The sequence below is a fragment of the Oncorhynchus mykiss genome, chromosome 4 (assembly GCF_013265735.2).
Source record: "Oncorhynchus mykiss isolate Arlee chromosome 4, USDA_OmykA_1.1, whole genome shotgun sequence".
NCBI classification, from domain to species: domain Eukaryota; kingdom Metazoa; phylum Chordata; class Actinopteri; order Salmoniformes; family Salmonidae; genus Oncorhynchus; species Oncorhynchus mykiss.
In genome coordinates this window covers 25957559-25975986 of record NC_048568.1, presented here as the reverse complement: position 1 = coordinate 25975986, position 18428 = coordinate 25957559, and the positions used below count along the sequence as shown (strand labels likewise).

The 18428-nt window shown below is 43.4% G+C and overlaps 1 protein-coding gene across 6 annotated transcripts in view; it reads right to left on the bottom strand.

Moving 5' to 3' along the window:
• Nucleotides 1–18428, bottom strand: part of LOC110522376 (SAM and SH3 domain-containing protein 1) — a 295924-nt gene that overhangs the window by 81827 nt on the left and 195669 nt on the right. The window contains exon 1 of one of the 6 annotated variants that reach the window (XM_021600729.2): nt 15119–16019. The exons of 4 other annotated variants lie outside the window; for them this stretch is intronic. In XM_021600729.2, coding sequence (XP_021456404.2) covers nt 15119–15268 — 150 coding nt within the window. In that variant the 5' untranslated portion in view covers nt 15269–16019. Of the gene's footprint in view, nt 1–14787; nt 15090–15118; nt 16020–18428 lie in introns of those variants that run through there. One more of the 6 variants, XM_021600730.2, reaches the window with a different exon arrangement.

The following is an 18428-nucleotide window of genomic DNA, read 5'->3' as shown; positions in this document are numbered from 1 at the left end:
TTGGACTCATAACTACTCGGGCTGTGTATGTTGACAACCATTGCAGTGATGGCCAATCGTTCAATATTCATTAGTGTTGATCTAGTCAGTGCCTGGTTTGGTGAGTGGTCAGCATGCATTGAGTCACTCTGCGAGGAGTGAACGGTCTCTCTCAGTCTTAGTCTGTCTCTGTCTCTCTCTGTGGTCCTCTAAACAGGACCCAGTATCTCTGTGCCAACATGGGATGAATGGGGTACTGTGGAGGCAGTGTGCCACACACACACATAAACTCCGGGCAGACGCGCGCACACACACACACCCTGGGAAGGCAGAGAGAGGGGCTTCTTCTGAGAGGGCTTTCCAAAACAACATTGAGGATGAAAACAACAAACTAGTCCACACTGTGGAAAAACACAAACCTGAAGTGAATCCCACCATCACCCATCAGTAATGCATTCCACATTAACAACAGAATATTGAAATACATTCTAGACAGAGGCCCCGTGTCAAAAATCCAGATTGTTCAGCTTTATTTTCCTCCACTCACTCCTCCTCCCACCATAGAATACTTCTTAGTAACTCCAGCTACGTCCAGACTGTGACATATGGTTAGAGGTGGCTGAGATTCCCTATGGAAGCACTCTCTCACTCTCTGGGTAGAGAGCAGACACGTGTCTCCCCACATTCCTCACTCTAGCTACAGTACTGCCTAATCTCCAGAAACATGGCACAACCATGTCCAAGAGGGTGACAGACAGACCCAGATACTAGAGTTGCAGTCAGTGTATCTGTCCATGTAGAACACCTGATTACAACTCAGGCAGATATTTAGTGACAATTCATTACCTTTCTGGGTCTATAAAACAAGCTGTCCATGTCTGTGTAAACATCTTAGTCACAACTCCAGTTTGTGTAAAGACGTTTGTGTATTAAATGTACAGATGTTCAGCAGGCTGTATGTGTTAAATGCCTAGAATACTGTATAGGCAGGCATGGATTCCATCTCATCTGTCAGCACTGTTTGTCTGTAATACTTCAACTCTCCAAGTTCCAGACCCAGAGGTAAAGCCAATGGCCTATGCTGTAGTTTAACATTACAATGTGCTTTATTGTGTTGTTGTTAATGTTGTTACAGTGTTGTTACAGGGCTGTTGCAGTGTTGTTACAGTGCTGTTGCAGTGTTGTTACAGTGCTGTTGCAGTGCTGCTACAGTGTTGTTGCAGTGTTGTTGCAGTGTTGTTGCAGTGTTGTTGCAGTGTTGTTACAGTGTTGTTACAGTGCTGTTACAGTGTTGTTCCAGTGTTGCAGTGCTGTTACAGTGCTGTTACAGTGTTGTTACAGTGTTGTTAGTGTTGTTACAGTGTTGTTACAGTGTTGTTACAGTGCTGTTTCAGTGTTGTTACAGTGCTGTTACAGTGCTGCTAGTGTTGTTGCAGTGCTGTTACAGTGTTGTTAGTGTTGTTACAGTGTTGTTACATTGCTGTTACAGTGTTGTTACAGTGCTGTTACAGTGCTGTTACAGTGCTGCTAGTGTTGTTAAAGTGTTGTTACAGTGCTGTTGCAGTGTTGTTACAGTGCTGTTACAGTGCTGCTAGTGTTGTTAAAGTGTTGTTACAGTGTTGTTAAAGTGTTGTTATTGTGTTGTTACAGTGCTGTTACAGTGTTGTTATAGTGCTGTTAGTGTTGTTACAGTGTTGTTACAGTGCTGTTAGTGTTGTTACAGTGCTGTTAGTGTTGTTAGTGTTGTTACAGTGCTGTTAGTGTTGTTACAGTGCTGTTAGTGCTGTTACAGTGCTGTTAGTGTTGTTACAGTGCTGTTACAGTGCTGTTAGAGTTGTTACAGTGCTGTTAGTGTTGTTACAGTGCTGTTGGTGTTGCAGTGTTGTTACAGTGCTGTTAGTGTTGTTACAGTGCTGTTGCAGTGCTGTTGCAGTGTTGTTACAGTGGTGTTACAGTACTGTTACAGTGCTGTTGCAGTGTTGTTACAGTGTTGTTACAGTGTTGTTCACAGTGTTGTTACAGTACTGTTAGTGTTGTTACAGTGTTGTTACAGTGTTGTTACAGTGCTGTTAGTGTTGTTACAGTGCTGTTGCAGTGTTGTTACAGTGCTGTTGCAGTGTTGTTACAGTGTTGTTACAGTACTGTTAGTGTTGTTACAGTGGTGTTGCAGTGCTGTTACAGTGCTGTTGCAGTGTTGTTACAGTGTTGTTACAGTGCTGTTAATGTTGTTACAGTGTTGTTACAGTGTTGTTACAGTGGTGTTACAGTACTGTTAGTGTTGTTACAGTGTTGTTACAGTGTTGTTACAGTGCTGTTAGTGTTGTTACAGTGCTGCTACAGTGCTGTTAGTGTTGTTACAGTGCTGTTAGTGTTGTTACAGTGCTGTTAGTGTTGTTACAGTGATGTTAGTGTTGTTACAGTGCTGTTAGTGTTGTTACAGTGCTGTTACAGTGCTGTTAGTGTTGTTACAGTGCTGTTGGTGTTGCAGTGTTGTTACAGTGCTGTTAGTGTTGTTACAGTGCTGTTGGTGTTGTTAATGTTGTTACAGTGCTGTTGCAGTGTTGTTAGTGGTGTTACAGTACTGTTACAGTGCTGTTGCAGTGTTGTTACTGTGTTGTTACAGTGTTGTTACAGTGTTGTTACAGTGCTGTTAGTGTTGTTACAGTGCTGTTGGTGTTGCAGTGTTGTTACAGTGCTGTTAGTGTTGTTACAGTGCTGTTGGTGTTGTTAATGTTGTTACAGTGCTGTTGCAGTGTTGTTAGTGGTGTTACAGTACTGTTACAGTGCTGTTGCAGTGTTGTTACTGTGTTGTTCCAGTGCTGTTACAGTGCTGTTAGTGTTGTTACAGTGCTGTTAGTGTTGTTACAGTGTTGTTGCAGTGTTGTTACAGTGCTGTTGCAGTGCTAGGTCTTTCCTTACTGCAGTGTTCCTCTCAAGGAGGCCAGTGTGTTTGTAGCATACCTGGGATTCCTCTCCTACCATGAGCTCATGTAGCCCATCAATCAGCCTCTACACAGCTGGAAGCCTGACTAAGAGCCTGAATTGGAGCCTGACTGGGAGAATTTTTTATTTTATTTTTTTATTTCACCTTTATTTAACCAGGTAGGCAAGTTGAGAACAAGTTCTCATTTACAATTGCGACCTGGCCAAGATAAAGCAAAGCAGTTCGACACATACAACGACACAGAGTTACACATGGAGTAAAACAGACATACAGTCAATAATACAGTATAAACAAGTCTATATACGATGTGAGCAAATGAGGTGAGATAAGGGAGGTAAAGGCAAAAAGGCCATGGTGGCAAAGTAAATACAATATAGCAAGTAAAACACTGGAATGGTAGATTTGCAATGGGAGAATGTGCAAAGTAGAAATAAAAAATAATGGGGTGCAAAGGAGCAAAATAAATTAATTAATTAAATACAGTAGGGAAAGAGGTAGTTGTTTGGGCTAAATTATAGGTGGACTATGTACAGGTGCAGTAATCTGTGAGCTGCTCTGACAGTTGGTGCTTAAAGCTAGTGAGGGAGATAAGTGTTTCCAGTTTCAGAGATTTTTGTAGTTCGTTCCAGTCATTGGCAGCAGAGAACTGGAAGGAGAGGCGGCCAAAGAAAGAATTGGTTTTGGGGGTGACTAGAGAGATATACCTGCTGGAGCGTGTGCTGCAGGTGGGAGATGCAATGGTGACCAGCGAACTGAGATAAGGGGGGACTTTGAATGACTGGGAGCCGGACTGGGGGCCCACTTCATAACGGACAGCTTGTATGCACATGTGTCAATGAGACAATGACAAGATGACAAGGGACGGCCTAGTGTTTAGAGCGTTGGGCCAGTAACCGAAAGGTTGCAAGATCGAATCCCCGCGCTGACAAGGTAAAAATCTGTCGTTCTGCAAGGCAGTTAACCCACTGTTCCTAGGCCGCCTAGTTAAATAAATACATTATTATTTATTTAACTAGGCAAGTCAGTTAAAGGTAAATTTTTTTTTTTTAAAGATGTTAGAAAAAAAGATGGAAGTGATTGATTGACTATGTGTCTGTTTATTGTAAGTGATTGTGTATGCGAGAGTGAGTGTGCGTTTGTGTGTGTGTGGGAGTGAAGGAATGTGATAACAATAGTACATATGGCAGTGTGAGGGGGGTACTGAGGGGGTATGGAGCCAGTGGACAGGGGTGATTTGTGAGGAGGTATTGAATGGGGAGGCTGGGGGCTTGGAGGGGGTAAAACATCTGCAGGTTGGGGAGACAGCCTTTATCTAACAGAGGCTATGGAGAAGACTTTACTCTTTGCTTTATCTGACCAACAACAACCCTGGGGTCTGTGTCTGTTAGGCTAGCAGGCTAAACCACCCATTGAAAATCCTAAAATGATTAGGGAAGCACTACATATCGGTGAACAAATCGGAATCGAACTATATTATCTAAAAACGCCAACATCGGTATTGGCCCGATGTGTAATTTAACGAATTCCATTATCTTGGCTTTAATGGATTTCGCCTTTGAGTTGTTGCGCTGAAATGTTCTTACTCTTTCAAATGACTGCTTGATCCACACAGCAGACATTGTGTGGTGTGTTGCACGTGTAGTGCAAAATTTTACATGGCATCATTAAAAACATTGTTTGTTTTTTTTACCCCTTTTTTCTCCAATTGGTAGTAGTTACGGTGATGGTGTTATCTGTCATGGGTGATGTTGGCTTTCGCCGACTGAGCACCGGTACACACTATCAAGTGCGCTATTTTTCAGATGTTGACCTACCAGAGTTACACAGTAATAGCGTCACTGCTGTTAGCTTCACGACATACACACTATGGAACGCCGTTTGGGTCTTTGCGTATCAAAAAAGATACAGTAGCACTGTCAGAGCTGTATCAAAAAAGTCTGCAAACAAGCAAACACCGGCCACGAACGATATTTACAATACCGCGTTGGTAATAAAGCATAATTTGTTCGACCCTAACTTCTGGGGTAGCTAGCTTTAGCTTGGTACCTAGCTAGCACCAATACAACCAGCCTGAAAGCAATGACCATTAGAAACTGCAGTCCTTTTCGTTATTCTTAGCAATGATTTAGGAATCCTTGTGAGTAAGTATTAGCTAGGTTGCCACTTGTTGCTCGCCTACTGAAATTGAACTTCAGTTAACGTTATAAGCTAACGTTATAAGCAGTCAGCTAGCTTCATCTCGACCGGACCGGGTTATGTGTTGTGAATCTAGCCACAATAAGGATTAGGCACAATAGTGGAATTTGCAGTTTGCCTTCAAAATAAAAGTATGTAATTGACAGTGATGCAAATGAATACAACTAGTAGAACTATGCCATACTTTTATTTTGAAGGCTAACCGCAAAGTCCACTATTGTGGCTAATCCTTACTGTGGCTAGCTTCACATAGAAAGGTCCGACACCCATTAATCAAATAAGAACTGTCTTATAAATTAGGGTTATTTTAGATGACACCTAAAATATCGGATATTGGTATCGGCCAAAAATGTCATATCGGTGCATCACTAAAAATTCTGTTAATGTATGTGTGTGTATTTAATTAAAACAAAATGGAACAAATAACAACAACAACGGTTTTATGGAGATGAAAAAAACCATACTGCAATAGACCAAACCTTGTTTGGCTCCCACCCTGTGTATACAAGAGTGCACCACCCTGCCTTGAGTCAAGTTTAATGGTCATGTTCACAGTCAGAACAGGATATAAAAGACAACACCCAATGTGTAAGAGAGAGGAGAGGAAAGAAAGAAAGGAAAGAAAGAGAGAAGAGTAGAGAGGAGAGGAGATAGAGAGAGAGAGAGAGAGAGAGAGAGAGAGAGAGAGAGAGAGAGAGAGAGAGAGAGAGAGAGAGAGGGAGAGAGAGAGAGGGAGATAAGACTGTTCTTGCTCGCCTCACTGACCATTCCTAATTTCAGGTTCAGCCGAACCTCTTCAGAACACAATGCCAACACTTTAGGGGCAGGTCCAATCTCCTCACTTTACTTCAAGACTTTATGGAACAATGCTCTTACCAACGGCTTGGAGGGAATGCTGTGAGGTTTTCCAGTAAAAAACTATTGAGGCTGGAGTATGTTTTTCTAAACCACTAGTGGGAGGACTGACCTGACTGACATGACTTGGCTCATGGTTTACTGTCTCTAAGCTTACAGGGACTGTTTATACGAATAATTCTGCATTATTCTTTGAAATACATGTCTGACTAACAGCCATAGGTTTAGAGGTTTCAGTCCATGATTCCACATGAGAACATTCTCCATTTTCCATTGACAGAGAGAGGTATAGGAGAGAGTGTTCAGACTGGAATCTAGACCCATGGGTGAGTAACATATAAGGAAGGACATGAGGAACTGTAGGGGGTGACATGGGGTCCTGCTGACCTCTGCTCAGCTAATTAATTAACCATAGAATTCCTGTCATTCTCAATGTGACCACACTGGGAGGGTAGGGGGTGGTGGTGCAACAGTATTATCCATGGCATCTGGGAGACATCCTTGGGCCACTGCTGAACAGTAATGCATGGCTATTCTCTACATGTCATAGGCATACCGTTCAAACCAAAGCCTTAACGTTACAAGGTCATGCCCCATGATGACCCAGAAACACCTTCCTTATCAGGCAGATGTAAGTAGCTATGTAGTGATGCAACCATCCACTCAAAACATCCATTTCAAAAACACACTCCGTAACTCAACAGCCAATTGACTTTGTATGCTCTGAGTAAAATCTGGTCAAACGCAAACCATAACTCACTCAGTGCCCTTCAATCCGATCTAAACAGCCATGCTGAAACATTAACTCTGTGCTCTCATTGTGCCAGAGCTGCAACCCTTCACTGTTAAATTCTTTGGATTGAAATCTTGGGGAATCTCCTGAGTGTTGCAATTCAACACTTATCCTGGATGGATTCAAGGTCCTGATTTCCCAGAGCGCTCAGTGGTAGTCTATGAGGACAAATACCTCATGAGCAAGCAAGCTGATCTTTCTGTGCTTTCTGAAGCAAAGAAAACAACAAAAGTAGCAAGAATGTACACTCAGCTGAAATAACTTCCCCTTTGTAAATAGCACACCAAGACCCTTCTGTCAGTTATTAAAACATTCCATAGCCAGCATGCAGGGCTAAACTCAGTGCACTGACCTTTTGGGTCCTCTCACATGCTAACAACTAACTGCCAAGTTAGCTACAGTACTAATCTCTACATTTGTTTTATTTTAATTGATGTTCAAATCAAATTGCAGACATTACGTGAAATGCTTACTTTTCCCAGCAATGCAGTTAAAAAGTAAAATAAAATGTAAAATATTAATGTAAATACTAACACAATAAAATAACAATAAATTATTATATCAGGAGAGATAATAAACAGAGCAGCAGCAGCATATGTGAAGAGTGTGAAAGTGTGTCTATGTGTGTGTGTGTGTGTGTGTGTGTGTGTGTGTGTGTGTGTGTGTGTGTGTGTGTGTGTATTTGTGTGTTGGAGTGACAGTGTAGTATATGTGAGTGTGTGGGTGAGTGAGTGTGCTTTGGTGTGTCAGTGTAGTATGTGTCAGTCCAGTGAGTGTGCAAAGAGCCGGTGCAACAATGTCAGTGCAAAAAAAGGGGGTCAATGCAAATAGTCCAGGTGACCATTGATTAACAGCAGTCTTATGTCTTGGGGGTAAAGCTGTTCAGGAACATTTAGCTGTTTTGAAAATGTTTAGGGCCTTCCTCTGACACCGCCTGGTATAAAGGTTGTGGATGGCAGGGAGCTCAGCCCCAGTGATGTACTGGACCGTGCACACTACCCTCTGTAACGCCACACTGCCAGGTCTTTTGCCTCCTCCCTATAGGCTGTCTCGTTGTCGTCAGTGATCAGGCATACCACCGTCGTGTCGTCTGCAAACTTAATGTTGCTTGGAGACGTGAGCAGTGTTGGAGTCGTGCACAGCCACGCATTTGTGGATGAACAGGGAGTAAAAGGAGGGGACTAAACACACACCCCTTTTGTCCAGGTGGGAAAGAGCAGTGTGGAGTGCAATGGAGATTGCGTCATCTATGGATCTGTTGGAGCGCTATGTGAATTGGAGTGGGTCCAGGGTGTCTGGGATGATGGTGTTGATGTGAGCCATGACCAGCCTTTCAAAGAATTTCATGGCTACAGATGTTGTCCACCTCCGCATACAAGATAGTTTGGTGCTCTCTCTCTCTCTCTCTCTCCCTCTCTCAAAGCCAGTGCTTTTATTTGTCATGTCAGAAGACATTACAGAGGTCTCTAAACCATTCGCTCTAGCTAACGTATTTGTTCTGCTCCTAGCTTTAGGTACACATTCCAGACAGTGCTGCTTTTCCTACTGAGGCCGGTTCCGAGCTTATTGAGTTATGCTGTTCTGTTCGCGCTGTGCAAAAGGCTTTTGTCAGTGTCAGGACTTGCCTTGTGACTAGCTAGACATCCTCTAGGGGAGTACGTAGTGACAGATGACAATGGCCATCACGTATCTGATGCAACGCTAGAACGACAGTGATAGGATCGGTTACACTTGTTACCAGTTCAGAACACTGGGGCGGCGGTTAAAGAAACTATCCCACTCACTATCATTTTCATGATTCATTACAAGCAGGAGTAAGTGAATTAGCGCCTCGCTCATGTTTCCTCCTAAATCCTAGAACACATTGACTCCAAACCCAAGAGACTGACCAGGCTGGCGGTGCCCAAACAACTTCTCCCTACAAAGGCAGCGGAGGGTAAGCTATCCCTCACTCCACTCCTCCCTCCAGGCTTTAGCTGTGGGGGAGAATGGCCTCCACACCTGCTCATAGCCCTGTCCCACCCCTACACCAGCATCCCAGCCCAGGCTGTAGGAAGGCCCGGGCAGAGTTGAGGCCCACCCCCCTCCAGAGGAGCTTCCTGAGGATATCCTCCACAGCACTGAGAGAAACACCTGCCAGCCCTGCCTGGCCCCTGACTGGGAGGGGGAGATCTGAGCTGAGCTGGCATCCTAGGCTCTAATGTGGCAAACCTAGGTTGGACCAGGGTTGATGTGGCTTTACTAAGGCTGGGCTAGGACAGAGGGGTGCTGAGACGGAGGCGGACAGCTCAGCAACTACACAATGCTATATTGGAGGAGGAGACACTCCTTAAACAAATTGAGGTTTCTTTTAAGTTGACCATATGTTGTCATAGACACAGTTTCAAAATACATTTGGGCTGAATAGGCTCACTAATAGAACATATCAAAGGCTGGGTAGAAGGAAAGTATCAACAAGCCCTTGAGATGGGCAACAGAACCCACTCATACTGTACGGAGGTCTGAAAACCTTTAAATATACTATTTCCTCAAATGTAACAAAATGTCTTCCTGATACTTAACTTTGAGGCAGACATCCATGCAGATTGGGATGAGAGAGCCATTTGAGAATACCTGATAGGGAATACAGAGGAGGACTGTCAGCTGTCCAGATATGTGCTCAAATTAGAGTACATGTCGAACTCATTCCAAGGAGGGCCGAGTGTCTACGGGTTTTCGTACTCGATTGATGAGGTCACTAATTAGTAAGGAACTCCCCTCACCTTGTCTAGGTCTTCATTGAAAAAAAAACCAGCGGACACTAGGCCCTCCATGGAATGAGATTGACACCCCTGAATTAGAAGCTGACGCAGCGGAATAGAGCAAAATCCCTGTTTGAACTAACTGCTCCGTTTGCAGAGGGAGGTACTAAAGGTGTGTACTGTGTTTATGCTGTTGAGGACTGGTACTTCCAAATATCCACCCATACACACATGCGCCCATACACACTAACACTGTGGAAATGTTATACATGGCATGCTGCCTTTTAACATTATTTATGGAAAGCTAGATACAAGAATAATAACATGCACATCCTACAACAAAATGTCAGATCCGATTTAAGGACTTGCTGAAACCTAATTTCTTCAAAGAACCAGAGTTGGGTTGGCTCCAGTCTACTAACCCTGTTCAAACAGCCGAGATGCTTATGCACCCATAATGCAACAGTTATTCATCCCTTAACAGCCCCAGATTGTTAATTGGCTTAGGTCAATGTTTACCCTGTTGTAACCACAAATAAATGACTGGTTCACAAAGGTATTCTCATTAAACACATTCCTAGCGGTGGTTTAACCTCAGGCAGAGGGGCTCCTAGCAATATCACTACAGGCATAACACAGGACCACAGACCTCCACGCTTGAGTTAACTATGATGAACGATGAATCACCTAGTCACTGCACGGCCATTAATAGGTTTACGATACATTATAATTAAATGAACTCATTCTTGAACTGGAATTTCAATTCACTCCCTTGTAATTACCTTCTGTACCCAGGACTCTCTGATGTAGTTAGAACTGTAGTGAAACAATCAACAGTAGAGTGGTGGACTTCAGGTGTTGGACCTTCATTTGATCAACCTGTTACAGGAGTACTTTCCTGCAATGCAGGAAATATAAAACTTGTAGTGCAGGGGTGTCAAACTCATTCCATGGAGGCCCGAGTGTCCGCAAGTTTTTGTTTTTTCCTTTCAAATATAGGTCCTCCATCATCTGTAGTCATACAACCAAATTAGGTAGATTAGATGCATGTCAGAAAAAACTTGGTATGTAGACTTCACATTCATTGGTTACTGAGAAGCTGCACCCCAAATGGCTTTACTAATCTGTAACAGTAGTGTTCAGATGTTTCAATAGGCTCAGGCACAGGCTTACTCAAAAGGGCATTCTCATGTAGGGCCCCAGAGACAAAGGCCATAGAAAAGCATTACGTACTGACAACAAACTAAATATAGCACGGCCATTTTGTTGCCAAAAATATTGGGAATCCATTGTGCTGAGGCCTTTGAATTGTAAAGGTTTCATAAACACTGGGGATTGAACAATGACCATATTGTTGGCCCTGTGATTACTTCTACAGAAATACTGACTGAAACAGCACAGATATAAGGTGGAGTGTTGGCAGCTGTGCTGCAGTATTCAAACCATTTCCAGTCACTTACAGCCTGTACTTCTAAAGGAAATGACATAACATGTGGTTTCTGGGATTTAGCACAGTCATTACTTTATATTTCAACAAGGCAAAGAGAAATGTGATAAATAAACTAAAGGAAAAACAGTAACACACCCCTACCTACATGTACAAATGACCTCTAACCTGTACACCCGCACATTGACTCAGTACCGATACCCCCTGTATATAATCTCGTTATTGTTATTTTATTGTGTAACTTTTTATAATTTTTTTACTTACATTTATTTGGTAAATATTTTCTTAACTCTTCTTGAACTGCACTGTTGGTTAAGGGCTTGTAAGTAAGTATTTCATGCTAAGTCTACACTGTTGGTTAAGGGCTTGTAAGTAAGTATTTCACAGTAAAGTCTGCACTGTTGGTTAAGGGCTTGTAAGTAAGTATTTCATGGTAAGTCTACACTGTTGGTTAAGGGCTTGTAAGTAAGTATTTCACAGTAAAGTCTGCACTGTTGGTTAAGAGCTTGTAAGTAAGCATTTCACAGTAAAGTCTACACTGTTGGTTAAGGGCTTGTAAGTCAGTATTTCATGGTAAGTCTACACTGTTGGTTAAGGGCTTGTAAGTCAGTATTTCATGGTAAGTCTACACTGTTGGTTAAGGGCTTGTAAGTAAGTATTTCACGGTAAAGTCTACACTGTTGGTTAAGGGCTTGTAAGTAAGTATTTCACGGTAAAGTCTACACTTGTTGTATTAGGCACATGTGACAAATAAAGTTGGATTTGATTTGAATAACAATAACGAGGCTATATACAAGGGGTACCGGTACCAAGTGAAGAGTTTCAGAAGAAAGGTCTTTGTTTCTGGCCATTTTGAGCCTATAAGTGAACCCACAAATGCTGATGCTCCAGATACTCAACTAGTCTAAAGAAAGACAGTTTTATTGCTTCTTTAATCAGAACGAGAGTTTTCAGCTGTGCTAACATAATTGCAAAAGGGTTTTCTAATGATCAATTAGCCTTTTAAAATTATGAACTTGGATTAGCTAACACAACATGCCATTGGAAAACAGGAGTGATGGTTGCTGATAATGGGCCTCTGTACGCCTATGTAGAAAAACTCCATTAAAAATCAGCCGTTTCCAGCTACAATAGTCCTTTACAACATTAACAATGTCTACACTGTATTTGTGATCAATTTAATGTTATTTCAATTTACAAAAAAGTTGCTTTTCTTTCAAAAACAAGGACATTTCTAAGTGACACCAAACTTTTGAATGGTAGTGTATATTTGCCACTCCTCAACTAAAAAATATTTGGTCGACCAACAGCCTATTGACCAAACAATCGACCAGTCGACTAAATGAGGTCAGCCCTAGAGTCCAGTGAGTGTATATCAAGCATGTGCAAAAGAGTCAGTGCAAAAATAAATAAGAAATAAGAATAAAATAAGGGGGTCAATGTAAATAGTCCTGGTAGACATTTGATTAACTGTTCAGCAGTCTTATGGCCTGGGGGTAGAAGCTGTTCAGGAGCCTTTTGGTCCTAGGCTTGGCGTTCCGGTACTGCTTGCCATGTGGTAGCAGAGAGAACAGTCTGACTTGGGTGGCTGGATTCATAGACAGTTTTTAGGGCCTTCCTCTGACACTGTATGTTATAGAGGTCCTGGATGGCATAAAGCTTGGCTCCATTGATGTACTGGGCCATACGCACAACCCTCTGTAGCACCTTGTGGTCAGATGCTGAGCAATTGCCATACCAAGCGGTGATGAAACCACTCAGGTTGCTCTCGATGGTGCAGCTGTAAAACTTTTTAAGGATCTGAGGACCCATGTCAAATCTTTTCAGGCTCCTGAGGGGGAAGAGGCATAGTTGATCCCTCCTCACAACTGTGTTGGTGTGTTTGGACCATGATAGGTCCTTAGTAAAGTGTACACCAAGGAACTTGAAGCTCTCAACCTTCTCCACTATAACCCAGTCTATGTGAATGGGGGTGTGCTCAGTCCTCTTTTTCCTGTAGTCCATGATCAGCTCCTTTGACTTGCTCACGTTGAGGGAGAAGTTGTTGTCCTGGCACCACACTGCCAGGTCTCTGACCTGGTCCCTATAGGCTGTCTCATCGTCGTCGGTGATCAGGCCTACCACCGCCGTGTCGTCGCAATCTTAATGATGGTGTTGTAGTCATGCGCAATCACACAGTCGTGAGTGAACAGGGAGTACAGAAGGGGACTAAGCACACACCTCTGAGGGGCCTGCATGTTGAGGGTCAGAGTAGCGGATGTGTTGTTGCCTACCCTCACAACCTGGGGGCGGCCCGTCAGGAAGTCCAGGATCCAGTTACAGAGGGAGGTGTTCAGTCTCAGGTTCCTTTGCTTAGTGATGAGCTTGGAGGGCACTATGGTGTTGAATACTGAGCTGTAGTCAATGAGCAGCATTCTCACACAGGAGCTCCTTTTGTCCAGTTGGGAAAGGGCAGTGTGGAGTGCAATGGAGATTGCTTCCTCTGTGGATCTGTTGGGGTGATATGCGAATTGGAGTGGGTCTAGGGTTTCTGGGATGATGGTGTTGATGTGAGCCATGAACAGCCTTTTAAAACACTTCATGGCTACAGATGTGAGTGTAGGAGCATAGCACGGTGTTGCGATTTAAGCCCAAGCCTAGTGGAAGAAAATGGTCTCTTCCATTAACAAATTCTGTTTACCTGACTCAAAAACCTGAGTAGTGACCACATGGCAATATGAGGGACATTAAATCAGAGTTGTGTCTCTCTCCTGTGACATCATAATGGTATTACTGGTAATAAAACATCCTTCAAAAGACCCAGTCTCAGGTATCTGTGATGGAGGAGGGTGTGTGAAAGGCTTGCTGTCACCTATGAAGGAGGTGTCACACTTGTCTAGTGTGTGTGTGTGTGTGTGTGTGTGTGTGTGTGTGTGTGTGTGTGTGTGTGTGTGTGTGTTCCAGCTGCAAGCAGAGGAAAGACGTCAAAGATGAGAGCACTGATAGACATTTGCATCCAGTGTAATACATCTGGTTAAATTGCATGGCTGGAGTCCCAGGTCTCCCACCCAGAGTCAAAGGCTAGGACACTCATCTCCGTTTCTCACACACACACGGGCCCGCACGCACACACACACGCACACACACCTCTGTCTCTGTCCTCTGTATTAGGCCCATTCACACTCCATTCATCTACTGAACCAGTCCAGACCAAATGAACACGTTGATCTTCAAATGACCCACCATTCACATGGGAAAAGACATGAACTCTATTGATCACTCAGATCAGATGGCCCACACACATCTGTACAATCAAGATGACCATGTCACCCTGGCCCCTAAACAAAGAACAAGAGGCAAAAGTGATTATGTTGATCAGTGTAACCTTGACCATATCTTAATTGCAGGTTTTGCACTGATAAGGGACTAACAAGCTAAACTTAAAGGTTGGGGGGAAAATGACAGGGAGAACAAAATGTAGCCACACATCGACACAACATCACATTTCAGGACTGACAATATTTCAATCAATGCAATTTGCAACAATTTTTCCATCATAACCTTTCCAAAGTAACATTCCATCACAGCAACAAACACAACAACAAGTGTTTTGGCATGGGGCCCTCATAGAACACACAGGAGCTCAACTCTCTTAAAACAACATGAGCAGTTACAATGTTGTAACAATGTAACCAACACAACAATGAAGTTTAATCAACGAATTGTAATGGAGGCTAATTGTTATCTCTGCCTGAAACAACAGACAAGCACAATTCCATCTTCGCAGCTCAAGTGCACCAGACTAGGAAGATAGCACACAAACAGGTCATTTTTAAACTCAAGAGCCACATACCATTTTCACTGGATTCCAGGTTGCTTTGAAATCGGATCACCTCAAAAACAAAGCTCCTCGGGAACAGGTTGAAGAAGGGAAATGAACCGAATGCCAAACCCATGTGTTGGGCACCGAGGATGGAATGTAAACTTTGCGCTTGGCGCTTTGAGAAATCGACCAGCTTCCCTTGCGTTGTTGTTTTGGGACGTGATTTACATGTTAACAAGTATCAATACACAATCACTAAATGAGCAACGTGGGTCCCCCTAGGAGGGACACAGTTAAAAGCTTTTCTCAGTTGGTTGTTACCTTCCTGTCTCCCCTCCCCCAAACCGGCCCACAAACTTACAAGCATCCCCATCACGTCTGTCCAGAGTTGGGAGAAACTGTCAGAGACTGCGCCGTCCGCCTCGGGTTCAAGTAGGGAGAAACTGTCACACACTGCTATGTCCGCGTCGGGTTCTACCGAGGCGGCTGCCTGGTCGCCTTGGCCCTCCATAATGTCTATGGTTATGAAGTATTGCCGTTGGCGCAATGTTTTGATCCGTGACCATACGCAATTGTCTGACTACTGACGGACACCTCTTCTTGAGAAAGTTGTCCCCGTCTCAGCCTTAAAATCATTCAGCATTCCTTGGCACAAAAGATACTGAGGGAGTGAACAATCTCCAAATGCCTTCAGACATGCTTGGGAAGTGCAACAAGTGCACTAAAACTCAGAGGCAAGTTGAATATGTCCCCTTTATGCGAATAGAATACATTCAGCACATATTGCAATAACACGCATAAATCGCAGTAAACACAATTGAAGCTGAAGTTACAGTGCAGGGTTTTCATCTGAAAAGTTAATTGGTTGAGCTCTCCGCAGCTCGCTGCCCGTGCGCTTCTGGCATAAACCAACATTTACAGCGGGGGACATTTGGCACGAAGAGAGACAACTAATTCGACACTATTTATCTGTATTAGAAAAGAACAAAGCCAAATCAATACGAATAAAAATTCAGTCGCGAACTTTGAGAAATACTCCCATTAACAACAAAGAAGGAGAAAACGCCCGAAGCGCAGTCCTTGTCTGTAATTATCCACGCTCCCCCATCTAACAGCAGTGAGCTCCCCTCTCTAGTTCACTCCTCCCAGCAAAAACATTTACACAACAAAAAGTCCTCTGGTCTGGTCGGTGTCAGTCATCTCTGCACTAACATACCAAAGGAAATCTTACACCAATATAGTCTAATAGTCTGTTTCTTAAACGTTGGTAAATGTTGTGGAAAGTTGCCAGACGGACAACTAACCCTTTATTAGGCTACTATGCGCGTATTCTGTTGCTTTTCCACCAATACTTTCTCCACAGGGTTGAATAGGTTTAGGAGAACAAAGCGATTCTCCACACAATTGTATAAAAAACAACAGCGCATGGGAAAAATATTTTTGGGAGGGGTGACGTATACCGTGACCTATTCGTAATAGTGATAAACCGCAAGAATAGTCTCCAATTAACAAACAAAGACAAAAGCATGTCAAATAGAATAGACTACACATTGTGTAGAATTTATGGCGGCCCACTGCACCATAGCAATAACAGTGGAAAAAACTACAAACCTGTCACTACATTATAATATATGTGTAACTACATACCATTATAAAACACGTGTACACTGTTTTATATTGGATAGTGGAATTATGAAAATAAAATACAATTGATCTGTATAATGATTATTTAGTTATCAATATGTGTAAAAACTATAGAGTTAGACTTCATAGAGTTACAAATTAATCCAAATGATGTTGCATACAATTTTAAATTCTGCAAAAAATAATAATGTAGCAGCTGGCATACATCTCTGGATTCTACATAGTGTTCAATGGATGATTAGGTGTTTGTTTTGCTCTACCAGGCAACTACTGTAATGAAGAAGTCTTGACTTTGTCTCAGTATGTCTCTGTGCTGCCAGAAGCACATTCTCAGAGAGAGCAGCATGTCTGCTGTACAGCAACAGCTGCCTGCAGTCTCGTGACAGATTTCAGAACAGCCTGAGTGAGTGAGAGAGAGAGAGAGAAAGAGAGAGAGAGAGAAAGACAGCGATAGCAATGAAGCTAATTGAAAATTGAATTGAAATTGAAAAAGAGGCAAAGAAGAAAGAGAGAGGGTAAGGGAGTAAGGAGATGCTACAATCTAAAACCGTGATACACTGTGCCTTTCCTGCCTTGTGTAATACACTGGCACAACCATCCGAGGCTGTAAGAGACGAGAGAGGACCAGTCACGACTTCTCCATTATGTGGAATGGACAATGACAACCTACCTGCAACATGCCGACACTAGGAAGAGCCCCTGGGCTAAGTAACTCCCAACTCTATACAGTGAAATGTGATCAGAGGCTCACTGAGGATTACATGGGCGGTGTATTATTTCTGTAGGTGGTGGTCATTCCTCCATTCCTCAATTCCCTCGTTCTCTCCATCGTACACATAAATCAGCCTAATCCGCACAGACCACAGAGGCTAGGCTGTGGAGGGAGAATGTCTTTCACAAGCCTGGGACAAGCAGCAGCTGCTCAACAGTATCCTGCTTACAGTGTAAACACATAAAACAAGGGAAGCACAACCCCAGCTTTGTTCCCTTCAACCCAGGGGATCATTCACCACTGACCCAGCCCCTAAACCCCGGGCTAGGCCCTGGCCCTGGGCTAACCTGCCTGGCTAAAGCTGTGGAATAGTGGAACTGGGAGGGATTGGGATGGTGTGTGTGTGTGTGTGTTTGTGCGCATGTGCCAACCCATTATTTTCCTAAAAAATCAGGTTGTGTTGGAGGAACCATGATGATATCTCTAGAAGCACCACCACCACCCTTCACCCTGCTGACGTGTTGTGTCACTAATGCCCACCCCCCTCACTTCCCTGTTCCACCCTACCCTTCCCCCACTACAGGACAGGACACCCCTCACTGTGCCCCACCTGTAATGTCCCAAACAGTAGGGTCAGCATGCTAATGAGGAGAGGAGGCACAGCCTGTTGACTCAGAGCACACTTATTATATACAGCCTCTGCTAATACGCAACAATGTGTGTATCTTGCTGTGTGTGTGTGTGTGTGTGTGTGTGTGTGTGTGTGTGTGTGTGTGTGTGTGTGTGTGTGTGTGTGTGTGTGTGCGCGTGCGTGTGCGTGTGTGTGTGTGTGAGGACCCTGTGGTGTAATCTTGTTCTTTTCCCATCACCTCCAGATAATAGGTGTCATTTTGCCAGACAAAAAAATTGTCCTTTATTGAGACAGTCAATACTGTACTTACTGCTTCCTTTACCAGAGCCCTCAAATTCAACTCTTGACCTTGAAGCCAGTTCCACTGCGTTTTTTCATTGTTCCCCTCTAAGCAGGGACAGATTTAGGGTGCGTCCAATGAATTATCAGGTAGAACAGACAACCAGAAGGCTCCGGGCCTCGTAGGGTAAGAGTTTTATACCACTGGTATAGAGTATCCAAGATTGAATCTACTCTACAATAGAATAGCCAGGAGTCAAAACAACATACCCTGTCATCAGCAGTACAAGAATGTGGACAAAGACAAACATGTGTAACACATAAATACAGAACAACATACAGCTGATACTAATTGAACTCCTATACATTTGGTAGAGAGATAAATACAATATTTCATGGCCATTA